At 50.8% G+C, this 18,963-nt stretch overlaps 1 protein-coding gene across 5 annotated transcripts; it reads right to left on the bottom strand.

Moving 5' to 3' along the window:
* Positions 1-778: 778 nt before the first annotated feature.
* On the bottom strand, positions 779-13,616 carry ZNF584 (zinc finger protein 584). 5 transcript variants are annotated; one of them, XM_033224734.1, is made up of 5 exons: positions 10,669-13,616; positions 9,742-9,868; positions 3,306-3,428; positions 3,012-3,133; positions 1,463-2,299 (listed from the first exon to the last, which is right to left on the bottom strand). In XM_033224734.1, exons 1-5 carry the CDS (start codon positions 10,684-10,686, stop codon positions 2,252-2,254), a joined length of 438 nt encoding a protein of 145 aa, XP_033080625.1. In that variant the 5' UTR covers positions 10,687-13,616; the 3' UTR covers positions 1,463-2,251. The 5 variants fall into 5 exon arrangements, with proteins under 5 accessions (XP_033080621.1, XP_033080622.1, XP_033080623.1 ...); XM_033224730.1 differs by lacking the exon at positions 3,012-3,133 and having other exon boundaries at positions 779-2,299; positions 3,306-3,494; positions 9,742-9,892; positions 10,669-13,610; XM_033224731.1 differs by lacking the exon at positions 3,012-3,133 and having other exon boundaries at positions 779-2,299; positions 9,742-9,892; positions 10,669-13,608.
* Between the last annotated feature and the right edge of the window lie 5,347 nt (positions 13,617-18,963).

The following is an 18,963-nucleotide window of genomic DNA, read 5'->3' as shown; positions in this document are numbered from 1 at the left end:
GCATCCGCCACCACACCTGGCTAATGTTGTTTGTATTTTTAGTAGAGACAGGGTTTCACCATGTTAGCCAGGATGGTCTCTATCTCCTGACCTCGTGATCCGCCCGCCTTGGCCTCCCAAAGTGCTGGGATTACAGGTGTGAGCACCACTGCACCCAGCCCCAGAGCCTCAATATTAAAAGTGACTTGGCAAGGCACAGTGGCTCACAACTATAACATCAGCACTTTGGAAGGCTGAGGCAAGAGAACTGCTTGAGGTAAGGAGTTCGTGACCAGCTTGGGTAATGTAGCAAGATCCTGTCTCTATAAAAAATTTTTAAAATTAGCCAGGCGTAGTGCCACACAAGTACAATCCTAGCTATTCAAGATGCTGAAACAGGAGGATCACTTGAGTCCAGTAGTTCAAGTCTGCAATGAGCTAGGATCATACCACTGCACTCCAGCCTGGGCAAGAGTGTGAGACCCTGTCTCTAAAAAAACTAGACCAGGCATAGTGGCTCCCTGCACTTTGGGAGGCCAAAGCAGGAGAATAGCTTGAGGCTCAGAATTCGAGACCAGCTTCGGCAATGTAGCGAGACCCTGTCTACAAAAAAAAAAAAAAAGGAAAAAAAATTAGCCAGGTGTGATGGCACACACCTGTAGTCCCAGCTACTCAGGAGGCTGAAGCAGGAAGATCACTTGAGACCAGGAGTTCAAGGCTGCGGTGAGCTATGATGGCACCATTGCACTCCAGCCTGGGCAACAGAATAAGACCATCTCAAAAATATTAAAAAAAAAAATTTAAGCGGCTTAAACAATAAAGCCTTTATTGCCACACAGTCCAGAGCAGTATGAGACAGTCCATGCTAGCACATGACAAATACTACGTATGATGTCAACCATGTCCATGAAAATGGTAAACCTTCCCAGGAAGCCCCCAGCAGATACCAGCTCAGCTCCTCTGGCCAGAGGTGGGTCATGTCCACAGCTAAACCAGTCAGGGGTAGGGAATGAGGTCTGTTTTGGGCTCTACCATTAATGATTCTCTACTGTTTAGAGCAAGGAGCACAAGGTCTCCTGTCCCACTTGCTGTAGGGACCTTACGGGGTGGACAGAGGAGGATGGCGGTGGATAAACTGACAGTGATGTGACACTCCCAACAGCCCCAGGCAAGTGAGAGTGCAGTGTGGCTCCTGAAAGCTTCCCACATGCCAGGCACACATGGGAACGCTCCCCGGGGTGGATGTTGGGATGTACAAGGTTTAGCTTCTTTCAGATGGCACTCTCATGGCCACTCTCCTCAATCTCCTTTCTGGAAAAAGACCCTTCCTGATGAACACGGTGCTAGCAGCTAATGACTTTCCCATGTGACCTGTCCTCCTGAGGCCTTTCTGAAGTATGGACTTTCTTGTGCTGAAGGAGGGTGGAACTATGTTTGAAGGCTTTTCCACACTCTGTACATTCATAAGACCTCTCTTCAGTGTGGAACTGCTGGTGCCGATTGCGGTAGGATCTGGTAGTGAAGGTTTTCCCACACAGGCTACATTCATAGGGCCGTTCCCCAGTGTGGACTTTCCAGTGCTGATAGAGGCCTGAACGGGTCACGTAGGCTTTCCCACATTGCTTGCATTCAAAAGGCCTTTCTCCAGTGTGAACTCTCTGGTGAAGAATGAAGCTATTATTGTATTTAAAGAACTTCCCACATTCTGTACACTCATAGGGCCTTTCTCCAATGTGCACTTTCCGGTGCCGAATGAGGGTAGACAGAACACTGAAGGTCTTCCCACATTTGCTGCACTCATAAGGCCTTTCCCCAGTGTGAATCCTCTGGTGTAGAACCAGTGCGTCTTTGCGGTTGAAGGTTTTCCCACAGTCACTACACTTAAAAGGTTTTATGCCTGTGTGAACCTTCTGGTGTTTCCTCAACTTGGACGGGTAACAGAAGGCCTTCCCACACTCATTACACACATGGGCTGTTTCTCTAGGTTGAATTTTTCGGGGGTTAACGTGAGTTGACTTCTCCTTGGAAGCACTTCTGCCTGTTGGGCATCTGAAGGGTCTGTCTTCAGAATGCGTTATCAGATGGTCAAGGAGGGCGAAGGCCTTTGAGAACACCTTCCCACAGTCACTGCATTTGAACAGCTTCTCTGCCACACGGACTTCTTGCTGTTGCCCACAACTGGAACCAGGTGGGAAGGCTGCCCCATGCTCAGTGTGCCTTCTTGGTTTCCCCTCACCATGAGTGTCCTGGGGCTGGATGACTCTGTAGCTCTTCAGATGCTCGGGATGGGCTCTCTCATCCTCCACTCTACATTGACCATCTGAAAGCAGAGATGAATCTGTTACTAAGAGTTGAACTAGAGGGACGAGGTACCTTCATCACCAGTGCATGTCAGACACACCCAAAGGGACTCCACAGAATTGCTGAAAGGCTCAGGCGCAGTGGCTCATGCCTGTAATCCCAGTGCTTTGGGAGGCCAGGCTGGGCAGATCACCTGAGGTCAGGAGTTCAAGACCAGCCTGACCAACACGACAAAACCCCATCTCCTCTAAAAATACAAAATTAGCCAGGCATGGTGGCGTATGCCTGTAATCCCAGCTACACGGGAGGCTGAGGCAGGAGCATCACTTGAATCCGGAGGCGGACGTCGCGGTGAGCTGAGATCATGCCACTGCCCTCTAGCCGAGGCAATAAGAGCAAAACTCCATCTCAAAAAAAAAAAAAAAAAAGAATTGCTGAAAGGTTGCTAGGAAGGGTCTGGGTTGGGAAAGCCTGGCCCAACTGAACATGGCTCCACCAGACTACAGAATAAGGAAAACTTCAACTGAGATGAAGGCACAAGATAGGATGCAGTGCAGGAAAGAGAAGTGGGGTCTCCAAGTCACCCCTCTGTAAAGGGTTTCAGCAGGGCCTTGGCTGCTGGGGACAGTCAAGCACTATGAGGCGGCATGTGTCTAGACCCAGCAAAATGTGATTCCAAAATAGTAGCTAGTGTTTAAGTAAAAATTAAGGATGGGCTGAAGTTCAAATACCAGTTTAAGGATATGAGCACATCTCGAGACACGCACTGAGTCGCCAATAGTAGACAGCTTTGCACAGATACAGAGAAGGGCAATGAGGAGACACAGGCCAGACAGGCAGGAACACGCGGGGCCTGAAAGTCATGGTAGAGATGGCAGACTGCACAGTGTCCAGATAAGACAGGAAAGGTGGAAGGAAATAAGGTATGGTCACTGCCCTCAACACCAAGGTAACAGTGTATGCAGATACTCAGCATTCTGTGAGCCCACTGTTGAAACCAAGGTATTCCTCTCCACTCCACTTACCAAGACCAAAACCTCTCCTGGCTTCTGCTCTGCTGACTGGAGTCACATCCACCCAGCTGGGCACCCATGACTGTTCATCATTCTCCAGTTGGGAAAACACAGGGGATCTCGAAGGTGCAAGTCCTGCGGGCGACAGGTAGTAAAAGAAACAGGCTGGACATGGTGGCTCATGCCTGCGATCCCAGCACTCTGGAAAGTGAGGTAGGAGATCGTTAGGCCCAGATGTTCGCAACCAGCCTGGGCAACACAGTAAGACCCCAACTCTACAAAAAATATATTATTTTAATTAGCTAGGCATGATGGCATGCACCTGCAGTCCCAGTTACTAGGGAGGCCATAGTGAGAGGACTGCTTGAGCCTAGGAGGTCAAAGCATCAGTGAGTCATGATTACACCATTGCACTCCAGCCTGGGCAACAGAGTGAGACTCTGTCGCAAAAACAAACAGGCCAGGCACGGTGGTTCACGCCTGTAATCCCATCACTTTGGGAGCCCAAGGCAGGTGGACCACAAGGTTAGGAGATCAAGACTATCCTGTCTAACACGATGAAACCCTGTCTCTACTAAAAATACAAAATATTAGCCAGGTGTGGTGACAGGCACCTGTAGTCCCAGCTACTCGGGAGGCTGAGGCAGGAGAATGGCACGAACCTGGGAAGCGGAGCTTGCAGTGAGCTGAGATAGTGCCACTGCACTCCAGCCTGGGGGACAGTGTGAGACTCCATCTCAAAAACACAAACAAACAAACAAAAGGAAAAATAAAAGCCTTTCTATGAAGCAAAACTGACCTAACTGAAGAAACAGACAGTTCAGCAATAGTAAAGATTGTAATTTCCTACCATCAATAATGAATAGAACCACTAAGAAGAAAATGAACAAGGACATAGCAGACTTGAACAACAATGAAAACCAACTAGCCCTAACAGACACCTACAGAGCATGTCACCTAATAACAGCAGGATATACATTGTCACGTGCACATGGAACGGTCTTCAGAACATACCATTTGCTAGGATATAAAATAAGGCTCGGCCGGGTGCAGTGGCTCACGCCTGCAATCCCAGCACTTTGGGGGGCCGAGGCGGGTGGATCATAAGGTCAGAAGATCGAGACAATCCTGGCTTACACAGTGAAACCCTGTCTCTACTAAAAATACAAAAAAAAAATTACCCGGGCATGGTGGCGGGCGCCTGTAGTCCCAGCTACTCGGGAGGCTGAGGCAGGAGAATGATGTGAACCCAGGAGGCAGAGTTTGCAGTGAGCCAAGATCGTGCCACTGCACTCCAGCCTGGGCGACAGAGCGAGACTCTGTCTCAAAACAAACAAACAAAAACAAACAAATAAATAAATAAGTCTCAATAGATTTCAAAGGACTGAAATAACGTCAAGTATGTTCTCTGTCCATAAACAAATTAAAACAGAAATCAACAACAGAAAGAAATTTGGGAAACTCACAAATTTAAGGAATTTAAACAAAACATTCCTAAAAATCCAGAGTCAAAGAACAAATAAATCACATCAAAATTACAAAGCACTTTGAGAGGAATGAAAATAAAAACACAACAGGCCAGGCGGTGGTTCACGCCTGTAATCCCAGCACTTTGGGAGGCCGAGGCGGGTGGATCATGTAAGGTCGGGAATTCGAGACCAGCCTGACCAACATGGAGAAACCCCATCTCCACTAAAAATACAAAATTAGGCCAGGCGGTGGCTCACGCCTGTAATCCCAGCACTTTGGTAGGCTGAGGTGGGCAGATCACCTGTGGTCAGGAGTTCCAGACCAGCCTGGCTAACATGGCAAAACCCCGTCTATACAAAAAAAAAAAAAATACAAAAATTAGCCAGGCATAGTGGCACGTAAATGTAATTCCAGCCATTTGGGAGACTAAGACAGAAGACTCGCTTGAACCTGGGGGGCGGAGGTTGCAGTGAGCCAAGATTGCACCACTGCACTCCAGCCTGGGCAGCGTAAGACTCCATCTCAAAAAACAAAAACAAAAAAATTCGCCGGACATGGCAGCACATGCCTGTAATCCCAGCGACTTGGAAGGCTGAGGCAGGAGAATCACTTGAACCCAGGAGGTGGAGATTGCAGTGAGCCAAGATTGCGCCATTGCATTCCAGTCTGGGCAACAAGACTCCATCTCAAAAACAAAAAGTAAAAAAAGAAAAAAGAAAAAGAAAAAAACCGACAACAAACAAAAAATTATGGGATGCAGAAAACACAGTGCTTAGTGGGAACATTATAGCTATAAATACCCATATTTTAAAAGATCTCAAACCAATAACCTAACTTTACATCTCAAGGAACAAGAAAAAGAAAAACAACTAAACCCAAAGATAGCAAAAGGAGGAAAATAATAAAAATTAGAGCAGAAACAAATGAAACAGAAACTAGAAAAAGAGAATCAACAAACCAAAATTTGGTTCTTTGAAAAAAATCAACAAAATTGGCAAACATTTACCTAGAGTGACAAGAAACAGAGAGAAGACTCAATACAACTTCAAACAGGAATGGAAAAATTAAAAAATAATGAAATACTATGTACAAATGTATGCCAACAAATTAGATAACTTAGATGAAATGGACAAATTCCCAAGTAGACACAAACTATCAAAACTAACTGATTCAAGAAGAAATAAAAAAATCTAAATAAAAGTTTAACAAAGAGGTTTTTCTTGTTGTTATTAAAAAACTTTCCCCTCAACAGGCACACAACCCCAAGCCCTGATGGCTTCAATGGTGAATACTAACAATACTGAAGTAAGAATTAACACCAATACTTAACAAACTCTTCCAGAAAACAGAAGAGAAGGAAATATTCCCATCTCATCCACTGACGCCAAAATTACCCTCATACTCAATACAGAGACATTATAAGAAAACTACACCACTGGTCGGGAATGGTGGCTCACACCTGTCATCTCAGCACTTTGGAGGCCGAGGCGGGTGGATCACCTGATGTCGGGAGTTCAAGACCACCCTGGCCAATATGGTGAAACCACCGTCCCTACTAAAAATAAAAAAATTAGCCAGGCATAGTGGTGCATGCCTGTAATCCCAGCTACTCGGGAGGCTGAGGCAGGAGAATCACTTGAACCCAGGAGGTGGAGGTTGCAATGAGCCAAGATTGTGCCACTGAACTCCAGCCTGGGTGACAGAGTAAGACTCTGTCTCACAAAAAAAAAAAAACAAAAAAAAAACAAGTATTATAAGCCATGACAGGGAATTTATCCCAGTAATGCAAGGTTGAACATTTGAAAATCAATTACTGTTGGGAGGCCGAGAAGGGGCAGATCACAAGGTCAAGAGATCGAGACCATCCTTGCCAACATGGTGAAACCCCATCTCTATGAAAAATACAAAAATTGGCCGGGCGCGGTGGCTCAAGCCTGTAATCCCAGCACTTTGGGAGGCCCAGACGGGCGGATCACGAGGTCAGGAGATCAAGACCATCCTGGCTAACACGGTGAAACCCCGTCTCTACTAAAAAATACAAAAAACTAGCCGGGCGTGGTGGCGGGCCCCTGTAGTCCCAGCCACTCGGGAGGCTGAGGCAGGAGAATGGCGTAAACCCGGGAGGCGGAGCTTGCAATGAGCTGAGATCCGGCCACTGCACTCCAGCCTGGGCGACAGAGCGAGACTCCGTCTCAAAAAAAAAAACAAAAAAAAACAAAAATTAGCTGGATGTGGTGGTGTGCACCTATAGTCCCAGCTACTCGGGAGGCTGAGGCAGGAAAATCACTTGAACCTGGGAGGTGGAGGTTGCAGTGAGCCGAGATCGCACCACTGCACTCCAGCCTGGAGACAGAACAAGACTCCGTCTCAAAAAAAAAAACAAGACAATTATTGTAATACACCACATTAACAGAAGAAAGGACAAAAATCACACAATTATTTCATTAGACATTGGAAAAGCATTTGACAAAATCTAGTGACGTTTCTTTTCTTTTTCTTTTTTTTTGAGACGGAGTTTTGCTCTTGTTGCCTAGGCTCGAGTGCAATGGCACAATCTTAGCTCACTGCAACCTCCACCTACCAGGTTCAAACGATTCTCCTGCCTCAGCTTCCCAAGTAGCTGGGATTACAGGCATGTGCCACCGCTCATGGCTAATTTTTTATTTTTAGTAGAGATGGGGTTTCACCATGTTGACCACGTTGGTCTTGAACTCCTGACCTCACCTCAGGTAATCCACCCGCCTTGGCCTTCCAAAGTGCTGAAATTACAGGCATGAGCTACTGCACCTGACCGTGACTTTTCTTAGTAAACACATTAAATTAACTAGAAAGAGCAGGGAACTTCCTCACCTGAAATGGGCATCTGCAAAAAATCAACAGCTAACACCATACTTAATAGTGAAAGACTGAACACCCTCAAGATAGGGAACAAGGATGTCTTCTCTCGTCATTTCTACTGAACAAAATACTGGAGGGTCGAGCTAGGTCAGTGACGCAAAGGAAGAAGTAACACTATTTCTATTCATAGATGGCATGATCTTATATATAGAAATAGGAAGGAATCCACTAAAAAACTATTTGAACTAATAAACAGACTTAGTAATGCTACAGGATACAACATTAGTATACAAAAACCGATTATATTTCTACAACTAGAAACAAACAGTCCAAAATTAAATTTAAAAAAAATTCAATTTAAAATAGCATCAAGCCAGGCATGGTGGCTCATGCCTGTAATCCCAGCACTTTGGGAGGCCAAGGTGGGTGGATCACCTGAGGTCAGGAGTTCAAGACCAGCCTGGCCAACATGGCGAAACCCCACCTCTACTAAAAATACAAAAAATTAGTCAGGTGCTGTGGGCACCTATAGTCCCAGCTACTCGGGAGGCTGACGCAGGAGAATGGCATGAACCCCGGAGGCGGAGCTTGCAGTGAGCTGAGATCGCGGCCACTGCACTCCAGCTTGGGCAACAGAGCAGGACTCCATCAAAAAAAAAAAAAAAAAAAAAAAAAGAAGTACTGTTGTACACTGATAATACAAAACATTGAAAAAACAAAAGAAGCCAGGCGCGGTGGCTCACGCCTGTAATCCCAGCACTTTGGAAGGCCGAGGCGGGCGGATCACGAGGTCAGGAGATCGAGACCATCCTGGCTAACACTGTGAAACCCTGTCTCTACAAAAAATACAAAAAAATTAGCCGGGCGCGGTGGTGGGCGCCTGTAGTCCCAGCTACTTGGGAGGCTGAGGAAGGAGAATGGCGTGAACCCGGGAGGCGGAGCTTGCAGTGAGCAGAGACTGTGCCACTGCACTCCAGCCTGGGCGACAGAGCGAGACTCCGTCTCAAAAAAAAAAAAAAAAGAAAAGAAAAAACAAAAGAGCTAAATAAATGAAAACATATCCCATGTTCACTGACCTAAAGATTTAATACTAAGATGGCAGGCTGGGCGCGGTGGCTCAAGCCTGTAATCCCAGCACTTTGGGAGGCCGAGACGGGCGGATCACGAGGTCAGGAGACCGAGACCATCCTGGCTAACACGTGAAACCTCGTCTCTACTAAAAAATACAAAAAACTAGCTGGGCGAGATGGTGGGTGCCTGTAGTCCCAGCTACTTGGGAGGCTGAGGCAGGAGAATGGCGTAAACCCGGGAGGCGGAGCTTGCAGTGAGCTGAGATCCGGCCATTGCACTCCAGCCTGGGCCACAGAGCGAGACTCCCTCTCTAAAAAAAAAAAAAAAAAAAAAAGATGGCAATATTGGTTGGGTGTGGTGGCTCATGCCTGTAATCACAGCACTTTGGGAGGCCAAGGTGGGCAGATCATGAGGTCAGGAGTTTGAGACCAGCCTGGCCAACATAGTGAAACCCCATCTCTACTAAGAATACAAAAATTAGCCGGGCATGGTGGCACAAGCCTGTAGTCCCAGCTACTCGGTAGGCTCAGGCAGGAGAATCGCTTGAACCCTGAAGGCGGAGGTAGTGGTGAGCCAAGATTGCACCACTGCACTCCAGCCTGGGCAACAAAGCGAGACTCTTGTCGCAAAAAAGGAAAAAAAAAAAAAGGTAATATTCCTCAAACTGTTCTGATTAAAATTCATGGGTCAAGACTGGCCCAGGGAGGTCCCTGCAAAATTTCTTTTGTAGGAAGGCAAAACCCGGAGCACAGAGAAGCCATATCTTCAAGAGAGTCACATGGCCAGGAAGAGGCAGAGCTTGGTGGGATTTGGTGGGCAAACTATGAAACATCTGACCCCCAAAACCTGCTCCACTGGCTCCTGGGGCAAGAGGTGTTGAGACTGCCAACAGCATTGCTCAGAGAAAGGCAGAGAAGGAGCACACAGCCGAGTCCCACCACCCACAACACCTACAACAGGGAATCTGGGAAGAAACAGCTCCTGTGGTTTGGCTTCGTTACGGACAGAACTTCGCATGGGGAAAATGCGGGGGTAGTCAGTGTGCTGAGGGACAGTGTGAGAGACTTACCCAGTGAGCTAACGAGTGCAAAGTTCTCCAGCATCACATCCTGGTATAGGCCCTTCTGGGTCACATTAAGGAGCCCCCACTCCTCCCTGGAGAAATATACCGCCACATCCTCAAACATCACCAAGCCCTGCAATGATGGGTCCAACTGAACCTTGGGGTCAATGATGGGCAGAAAAAAACAACCAAAATATGGACAGATGGACACATTCAGGCCCTTGACCTGTATCTCAGGGTCCTATCACATCTCCCCCTGACGTTATCTTTCCCTATAAGACCCAAACCCTTCCTCACCATACTCCCTACACATACCGTTATACCTTCCTTCTCCTATCCCAGAGGAATATCAGAGCTGCTGGCCTTATTGATGCCTCTGGTGTTACTACTGGAAACTGTGTCCAGCCCAAAGCGACAACAGGCTGGTGACCAGACTGATGCCATCTATGTGCAGGGCCAAGCACACAGGCTCCACTCTATCTCCTGCCTGCCAATTCCAGTCCCAGAAATCACACCTCTCAGACGCAACCAAACCTATGCTCATCCTTCTCCCTTAGGTCCCAAGTACCTGGTCCCAGGGTCCAGTCTGCCTCCTGCTCGACAGGCACAAAACTGGACAGCAGAATGCCTAAAACTCTACACTCTCGGCACAACCTTCCTAGTTTACCCTACAGGCAATCGCCTGGCCTTCCACACGCCGTTCTGCACATGCGTCTCCAGAGTGCCTGGCACAGCAACTACGATCCCATCCTGTCCCAGTCCTGCGGCACATCTCCAATGGTCCCCACTGCCAAGGGCATGCCCCAGCCCTGCATCAAAGACCTCCCCCGGGAACCATACGCAGATCTCCTGCCCTCCTCCAACTCTGTCCTGGCACACGCCGCCCCCCAACTTGGCGGCCCCCCTCATTCCTCGGAGGCACCCTCTGCTCACCTCCGTCTCCCCGGCCATCGGACAGTGCGGGCGGAACCCGTGGCCTGGACCCACGGCCTCAGCCGAAACGCGTCCTGGGCGCGGAAACCCTCGGCCGCCGTGGAATCTTCCCGGGAAGCTCTCCCCGCGCGGTTGAAATGCGTCCGAAGACAGGGAGCCGCTTCCCGGAGCCGCGGGGAAGGAGGACGGTACGGAGGCCCGGGAGACCCACGGCGCCTGTCCGCGAGCGACAAGTCTGAGGAAGATGGAGTCACTCGCCGGTGGGGCACGGCGCGTGGAAGGCGCAGCAAGGGTCCCTGCCCTTCACCTCGCCCAGGGGATCGCGAGGAAGTCACTCAGGCCCACGCAGAGCTGCCTGGGACGCCGGGACAGATTTCCCGCCGAGGACTGCGGACTGCAGGGCAACGCCGGAACTCCCGGAACTCCCGTGGCCTCAGCCTCCCGCAGCTCGGCGCCCCTCACGCCACGACCTCCATTCCCGGCTCTCCTCGCGGCGCGGCTGGGTCGTTGCCAAGGCGATAAGGGAGGGTGCCGCTAGCTCCTGAAGCGGGGCGTGAACTACATTTCCCATAAGGCGCCCCGACATGCGACCGTTCAGACTTGGCCAATGGAGGCCCAGGAAGGGGAACGTTCGGGCGGGCCCTGCGCGGGGCGGGGCTTCCGGCTTCGCCTTTCGGCGCTGGCTTCGGGGCGGTTTACGGCAGTGGGATCGTTGGGCTGTGGGCAGTTTCGGGGAGGGTCCGCTGGTCTTATTGATGCCTCTGGTGTTACTACTGGAAACTGTGTCCAGCCCAAAGCGACAAGAGGTTGGTGACCAGACTGATGCCATCTATGTGCAGGGCCAACGAGCGAAGGCGCGAGAGTCGGAAAGTTCTGCTTCGGTGACCTGTACGCGTCCCGGCCGCGGTGAATGTTGCTGAGCTCCGGTGACCTCACAGTGGAGGGGCGGCCCCGTGGGGCCATCGGACCGCGCCGCGCGGGGGCGTTCGCCAGGGCCTCCGCGGAAGCTCGCCGGTGCCCGCAACCGCCCCGAAATCCTCTCCCTGGCACCGTGTCCGCTTTACGGAGCCCGGAGCAAGGCTCAGAAAAACGCCCCAGCCAGAAACATGGTACATGCCTGTCATCAGGCAAGTCTTCGAAGAGCGGCTGGGACCAGGGGCCGGGAGACCTCGTTAAGAGGCGGTGTAGGGGGAAGGTCAGCGGTTGTGTTTCAGATGTGTTGGGCTTTCCGCGCCCCACAATGCGGGCGACGTGTGGGCCACAGGTGTGAATGTCAGGGACAGGTCGCCCTGCACATGGCCGAGGCACGGTAGACTCGTAGTCTACCCCATATCAGGCCATGGTGATCTCAGATATGGGGGCCTGGGACAGGAAGGTGAGTACATGACCGAGTACGTCAGGGCACGGCGTCTGGGACACATCAGGGGAGGACGCTGACAGGAGAGTAACCGGGCTCCTGGGTGTCTTGCGCTGAAGTCAGACACGTTCATGTTAGAGCATGTGGGCCTGTGTCCCCCCGGACGAACGGAGTTCTTAGGCAAGGTCCAGAGGAACTTCTACCTCAGGGGGATGCAGGAGAACTTCGCACTAGGTGCTGGGTCAGATCACTGGCATCATCACTCTCCCCAGCCATAACTCTAGTTTTTTTCCTCTGCTCTTTCCATGTTCCCCTTGGAAGTCGCTGTTGGTCGTGGCAATGAGGCCCAGATCATGCCACCTCCTCTAACAAGTGACTGAGTGGACACTCCACACAGTCTACCCAAGGGCCACGAGTGGCCAAGATCGGGGCTCAGAAGTCTCTGAATCTTCGAAGCAAGTCATGTCCAGCTTGGTCACTTCCTGTAAGATTCCAGGCACTGCATGCACTGACATGGGTGCCTGTGGGGCCACCGGGTCCTGCCTGGGAGCCTTCCCTGGATGTTCACTTTGTTCAGTTCTGTGTTTGTCTTGGAGTAAGGATTATTCTCACTTGCTGGGGCATGGTGTTTTGGCCTCTCCTGGGCTGGACTCTGAAAAACTCATCCTCAGTAGGTCTGATGGCTTCTACATTCCCACCAGCAGGTGGACCACATGGACTCAAAACTAGTTGTGACAGAGGGACCCTGAAGAGATCTACCCCTGGTGAATGCCCCCAGGTGTGGGCTGTTCTCACCTGGTGCCCAGCCTGTGCCCTCACAGGTCTTGGTGCCTCCTGTCAGCTCCCCAATTCCAGTTTTCTGGCCATGCCCCCACTCTATACCCTTCTCTCAGTGTCTATCTGTGCAATGTTTGCCTCTCCTTAACATGTCCTCAGCTGACCCCATATCCTCAGATAGTCCTTGCAACCCTGTTCCCCAGTGACTCCTGTGTATTCTCTCCAGTGGAGACACAGGTGGGACACCCCCAAGCTCATGGTACATGCCTGTCATCAGTACCCCTGGACTGACCAACTTGTTCATTCCCCCACAGGATTGCCCTTTACAGTTCATGAGTTCCCCCAACTGGAGTGCAGACAAGAGCACTGATTGATGGACCAGGTAGACTTGAAACCAGGAATAACACAAAAGTTATCAGAGGCTCAACCATGGAGATTGCAGGCTGGGGATGGAAGTGTCCCTGGAGTTGAGCTGCTCTCACACGTAGTACCTGAGTTATACCCCTGGTGTCTGGGTACCAAGGTCACTAGCCTTGCCACTTTTCTATGTTCCTGATCCCCTACTAAACAGTCCACCTTTTTGCCTACTTCCCCTGACTCGTGTACCCTGTCCCCCACTTGTCCCCTCTTTCTGCCTAATTTGAAGACATTGGTCATCCCATAACCTGTCCTGGGCTAATATATATCCTCGAATTGTTCTTGAAAATCTGTTCCTGGCCCAGCGCGGCCCAGCACTTTGGGAGGCTGAAGCGGGTGGATCATGAGGTCAGGAGATCGAGACCATCCTGGCTAACGCGGTGAAATGTCTCTACTAAAAATACAAAAAATTAGCCGGGCATGATAGCGGGCGCCTGTAGTCCCAGCTACTTGGGAGGCTGAGGCAGGAGAATGGCGTGAACCTGGGAGGTGGAGCTTGCAGTGAGCCGAGATGGCGCCACTGCACTCCAGCCTGGGCAACGGAGTGATACTCCATCTCAAAAAAAAAGGAAACTCTGTTCTCTGTGAGATGGGCCTGATCTCTCCCATGGGTGGAGCAGAGGGGTAGAGGGTCCAGGGGGCCGGAGTCTCCCATAGGCTGTTTGCCCTGAGTCATAAAGCCAGTGGGAGGCAGTGCTACAGTTTGATTCCAGGAAGTCTCAGGCCCAAGTTCTCACTCTTAACCAGTTACCTTTCCTGGGCTTAACAACTCATTATGTTTTTCCTGGCACTGCTTCATTGGACCTCACTTTAGTTTCACTTTTTTTTTGAGATGGAGTCTGGCTCTGTCACCCAGGCTGGAGTGCAGTGGCGCAATCTCACTGCAACCTCCACCTCCCGGGTTCAAGGGATTCTTCTGCCTCAGCCTCACAAGCTGGGACGACAAGCATGTGCCACCACACCCAGCTAATTTTTATATTTTTAGTACAGTCAGGGTTTCACCATTTTGGCCAGGATGGTCTCCATCTCCTGACTTCATGATCCACCCGCCTCAGCCTCCCAAAGTGCTGGGATTACAGGCGTGAGCTACCACATCCGGCCTATTTGTTAACATTTTAAAATGAATATTAGTACATTATTAACTAAACCCGTATGTATTGTACATTATGTGGGTTTTCACAAATGCATAAACTCATGTATCCACAATTACAATATGGCACAAAATACTTTTACTGCCGGAAAAAAATTACTTGTGCTACTATTCATTCCTCCCTTCCTCCCTCCCACTGAGCCCCTGGCAGTCACTGCTTTACTGTCTCTATAGCTTTACTTTTTCCAGAATGTCATAAACTTATAAAGTATGTAGCTTTTTCAGTCTGGTTTCTGTCACTTACCAATATGCATTTCAGACTTCTCCATGCCTTTTCATAGCTTGGTAGCCAAGTTAATTTTATTGCTGAATGATATTCCATTGTGTGGATGTAACACAGATTAGCCATTTATCTATTGAAGGACATCTGGGTTGATTCAAGTTTTGAGCAATTATGAATAAAGCTGCTATAATAATTTGTGTGGTTTTTGCGTGGACGTAAGTTCTCATTTGTGCAAATACCCAGGAGTGCGACTGCTGTATCATATGGTAAGACTATATTTAACTTTTTGTAAGAAACTGCCAAACTGTCTTCCAAAGTGGCTATACACCATTTTGCCTTTCTACCAGCAGTAAATGAGAGTTCCCATTGCCTCACAACCTTGCTAGCATATGGTGCTGTCAGTGTTTTGCGTTTTAGCCATTCTAATAGGTGTATAGTAGTATCTCATTATTGTTTCAACTTGCAATTCCCTAATGGCTTATGATGTGGAGCATATTTTCATATGCCTATTTGCCATCTATGTATTTTTCTTAGGTGAGGGGTCTATTCAGATCTTTTTTTTTTTTTTTTTTGAGACACAGTTTCCTCCTTGTTGCCCAGGCTGGAGTGCAATGGTGCGATCTTGGCTCGCTGCAACCTCTGCCTCCCGAGTTCAAGCGATTCTCCTGCCTCAGCCTCCCAAGGAGCTGGGATTAGAGGCATGTGCCACCACACCCAGCTAATTTTGTATTTTTAGTACAGATGAGGTTTCTCCATGTTGGTCAGGCTGGTCTCGAACTCCTGACCTCAGGTGATCCGCCCACCTCAGCCTCCCAAAGTGGTGGGATTACAGGCGTGAGCCACCACGGCCGGCCTTGAATTGTACACTCTAAATGGGCAAATGATATGGTATGTAAATTATTTTTCAAAAAAGCTGTAATTTTTTTTTTTTTTTTTTTTTTTTGAGACGGAGTCTCGCTCTGTCACCCAGGCTGGAGTGCAGTGGCCAGATCTCAGCTCACTGCAAGCTCCGCCTCCGGGTTCACGCCATTCTCCTGCCTCAGCCTCCCGAGTAGCTGGGACTACAGGCGCCGCCACCTCGCCCGGCTAGTTTTTTGTAGTTTTTAGTAGAGACGGGGTTTCACCGTGTTAGCCAGGATGGTCTCGATCTCCTGACCTTGTGATCCACCCGTCTCGGCCTCCCAAAGTGCTGGGATTACAGGCTTGAGCCACCGCGCCCGGCCCAAAAGCTGTAATTTTTTGAAAGCACAAGTAGATGTCTGGGAGATTCTTTGAAGAAGTCCAGTACTTAATGTGAAGTTTTCCACAAGGATAGAAATGAAAGCATCCATCCCCCTGGTGGGGGGACACAGGCCACAGGTAGCTTGTGGCCCCTCTTGGGCACTTCTCCCAACACCCTCTGCTCCTTCTGCAGCGGCTGACAGAGCAAGAGGAAACCCCAACCTAGGGCGAGACTCCCAGCTTTGCCACGCCAAGCCGGGCCCCAGGGGAGCCAGTTCGAACCCTAGTCTCCCTGGGATGAGAAGACCTCAGCACTAACCAGGTTTGCAGGTGGGTGTGGGGTTAGGGCGGGTCAGCTATGTGATCCAATCAACCTATGTTCGAATTTGACTGCACTAAAAAAAAAAAAAAAAAAGCTTTCCCCCCCCACCCCAAACGGAGTCTCTTGCTCTGTGGCCCGGGCTGGAGTGCAGTGGCGCGATTTCGGCTCACTGAAGCCTCCGCCTTCCGGGCTTAAGCGATTCTCCTGCCTCAGCCTCCCGAGTAGTTGGGACTACAGGCGCAGGTCACCACGTCCGGCTAAAAAGAAAAAAAAATTTTTTTTTGAGGAGTCTCACTATATAAAATCCTCACGTTATACTGTTTGGATCTGCGTTAAAATGTATTCATAACTATATGATCTGTACTCACAGCCACCGCCCCCCAACAACTTAAGTCCGCCACACTGTGCCACAGACCCGCCCCGGCGTGGCGTGGGGACAAAACACGTGAGGGCGCTCGAGAGGCCTGGCTCTCTCGCTTGCTGCTCACCTAAAGCCCCGCAGCCTCCTGTCCCCCATCTTGGGGTCCCGCAACCTCGAGTCTCACAACCTTGGGGGCCACAGCCTCGCTCTGCGCGCCGCAGCCTTTCCTCTCGCCCACGCCATCAGAGTGCTGGTGCTGACTGTTCTCACCGCTAGCTTCCAGTTCCCCGCGGCCCCGGCGCATTCTCCGGCGTAACGTGGTCGTCATGGCAACGCCGGCCTCGGGTCCCTGATTGGCCGTCGAGTCTGACGCGCCTTCCCTGCCTCACCTAACCGGGCTGCGGTGTGGAGGCAATGATGGAGGCGCAGCGCATGCGGGATGAGTTGTTATGGCGACCAGAGTCCCGCCTCTTCAACCCTACATAGGGCCTCCGATTGGTCCGCGCTTCCCCGAAGGCCTCTCCGCATTCTGGGCGGGGCCAGCCCGGGGCTTCAGGAGGGAGAAGGCAGGGCGGTGACTCTAAGGGCAAAGGAGAGAACTGCGGCTGTGATCTTGGGAAGGAGGGAAACCCAAGGGTGCCAGCGGTTGAGGTGAGAAGGGATCTTGCAGAACGGTTCCAGGACCCAGATTCGAATGCACGCCCTGCCCAGCTGGTCAGCCTCAGTTTCCCCATCTGTCAGTCTGGACAGTGATCCTCCCAGCGTCCGGCGAAGCCCCGCTTTTGGCCCTTGGTCCCTCGGCCTGATCACAAGAGGGTGTCTTGACGGCTGGGGACGGGTCTGGCATGGGCAGGGACCTCTCCGACCCTCACTGAGGAAAGAGTGGCGGAACCCGAAAACCGGGCCCTGGCGTCCCTCCTGCAAGGTGGGGAGGAGAGCTAGACGGCAGGATTTGGGAAGGGCTTGGGGAGCAGGGGACCCCTGAGCGTGGCGGGGGAGGCAATGCTACCAGAACCTTGGCTCGGTTGGCTCAGCCCCCTGGACCTCGTCTGCTCCCTGAGGTTGGTCCTTGCTCCGCACCCTGGTGCGGCCTGGTTCACAGAAGGCGCTCAGTAAACACTTGTGGATGAAGGAAAAAGAGGATTTATTGTCGTTCATTTACAGAAAAGAGAATCAAAGGCTGTCCCGTGCTGGGCCCTCTGGCACCGGGCTTCACAAGCACCCAGGCCTGCCAAGAGGAGCAAGTCTGGGGCCGAAGTGCTCAGGGGCAGGGTGTACATTAGTGATGGGGTGGTCAGAGAGAGGCTAGAAGGGCACAACTCCAGCTCTGAAGAAGAGAAAGAGGAGATTGGCTGAGGCCCGGCAAGGGTGGGAGGCATCCCCCTGGTGGTTTCAGGCAGCCCCTTTGTTTGAAGGCAGTGGGTAGGCAGGCAGACACCGGGCACTAAGGTAGTAATCAGCAGACCAGATGCTTGGCAACCCCTAGGCTCAGTTATCAGCCTCATTTTACTGCAAGAGAGAATGAGGCTCCTGGCTCCAAGCTGATAGAGTACAGAAGCCACAAAAGCCCCTGGGAGCGAGCTGGTTAAGACAGAGAATGGGGCCAGCCCCACCCAATACCCTCAGCCCCAACCCTGGCCTCCCCAGGTCCTCCTGTATTTGTGCAGGCTATGCCACCAGCCTCAATGCCAACCCCTGAGCATCCTTTAGGACACAGCTGCCTCCTCCAGACAGCCTTCCTGGACCACCCTCAGGCAGAGAGCATCCTCTCTCCCTCTTCTGTGCAACACCAGGCAAGGGCCCCTTTCTGACCCCCTGCTTGGCCTGTCTGGGTCAGATCTACTATTGCACACCCCCACTCTCCTAGGTTGGGTGGGAGAGGGAAGCAATGAGGAGGATCTCTGAGACCCTATGGTAGGCACAATAATGGCCTCCAAAGATATCCCAGTCGGAATCCCTGGAACCTGTGAATCTTTTACCTGACACCACAAAATGGACTTTGCAGGTGTGATTAAATTAATGATCATGAGATGGGGAGACTATCTTGGATTATCGGGGTGGGTGCCATGGACTCATAGTGTCCTTTATAAGTGAAAGAGGGAGGCAGGAAGGTCAGAGAGATTTGAAGATGCTGCACTGCTGGCTTTGAAGGAGCCAGGAGCCAAGAAATGCAGCCCTAGAAGCTGGAAAAACTAATGAAGTGTATTATCTCTTAGAGCCTCCAGAAAGAACTAGCCCTATGGGCACATCCACTTTAGCCCAGGGAAACCGATCGTGGACTTCTGGACTGCAGAACTGCAAGATAGTAAGTGTGTGTTTAGCCAGGCATGGTGGCCCGTGCCTGTAATCCCAGCGCTTTGGGAGGTGAGATGGGTAGATTAGTTGAGACCAGGAGTTTAAGACCAGCCTGGCCAACATGGTGAAGCCCCATCTCTATTACAAATACAAAAGGCCTGGCATGGTGGCA

The sequence above is a fragment of the Trachypithecus francoisi genome, unplaced genomic scaffold (assembly GCF_009764315.1).
Source record: "Trachypithecus francoisi isolate TF-2019V2 unplaced genomic scaffold, Tfra_2.0 Lachesis_group12, whole genome shotgun sequence".
In the NCBI taxonomy this organism is placed as follows: Eukaryota; Metazoa; Chordata; class Mammalia; order Primates; family Cercopithecidae; genus Trachypithecus; species Trachypithecus francoisi.
Note: the sequence above shows the minus strand (reverse complement) of the source record. Positions and strands in the feature narration are given on the sequence as shown.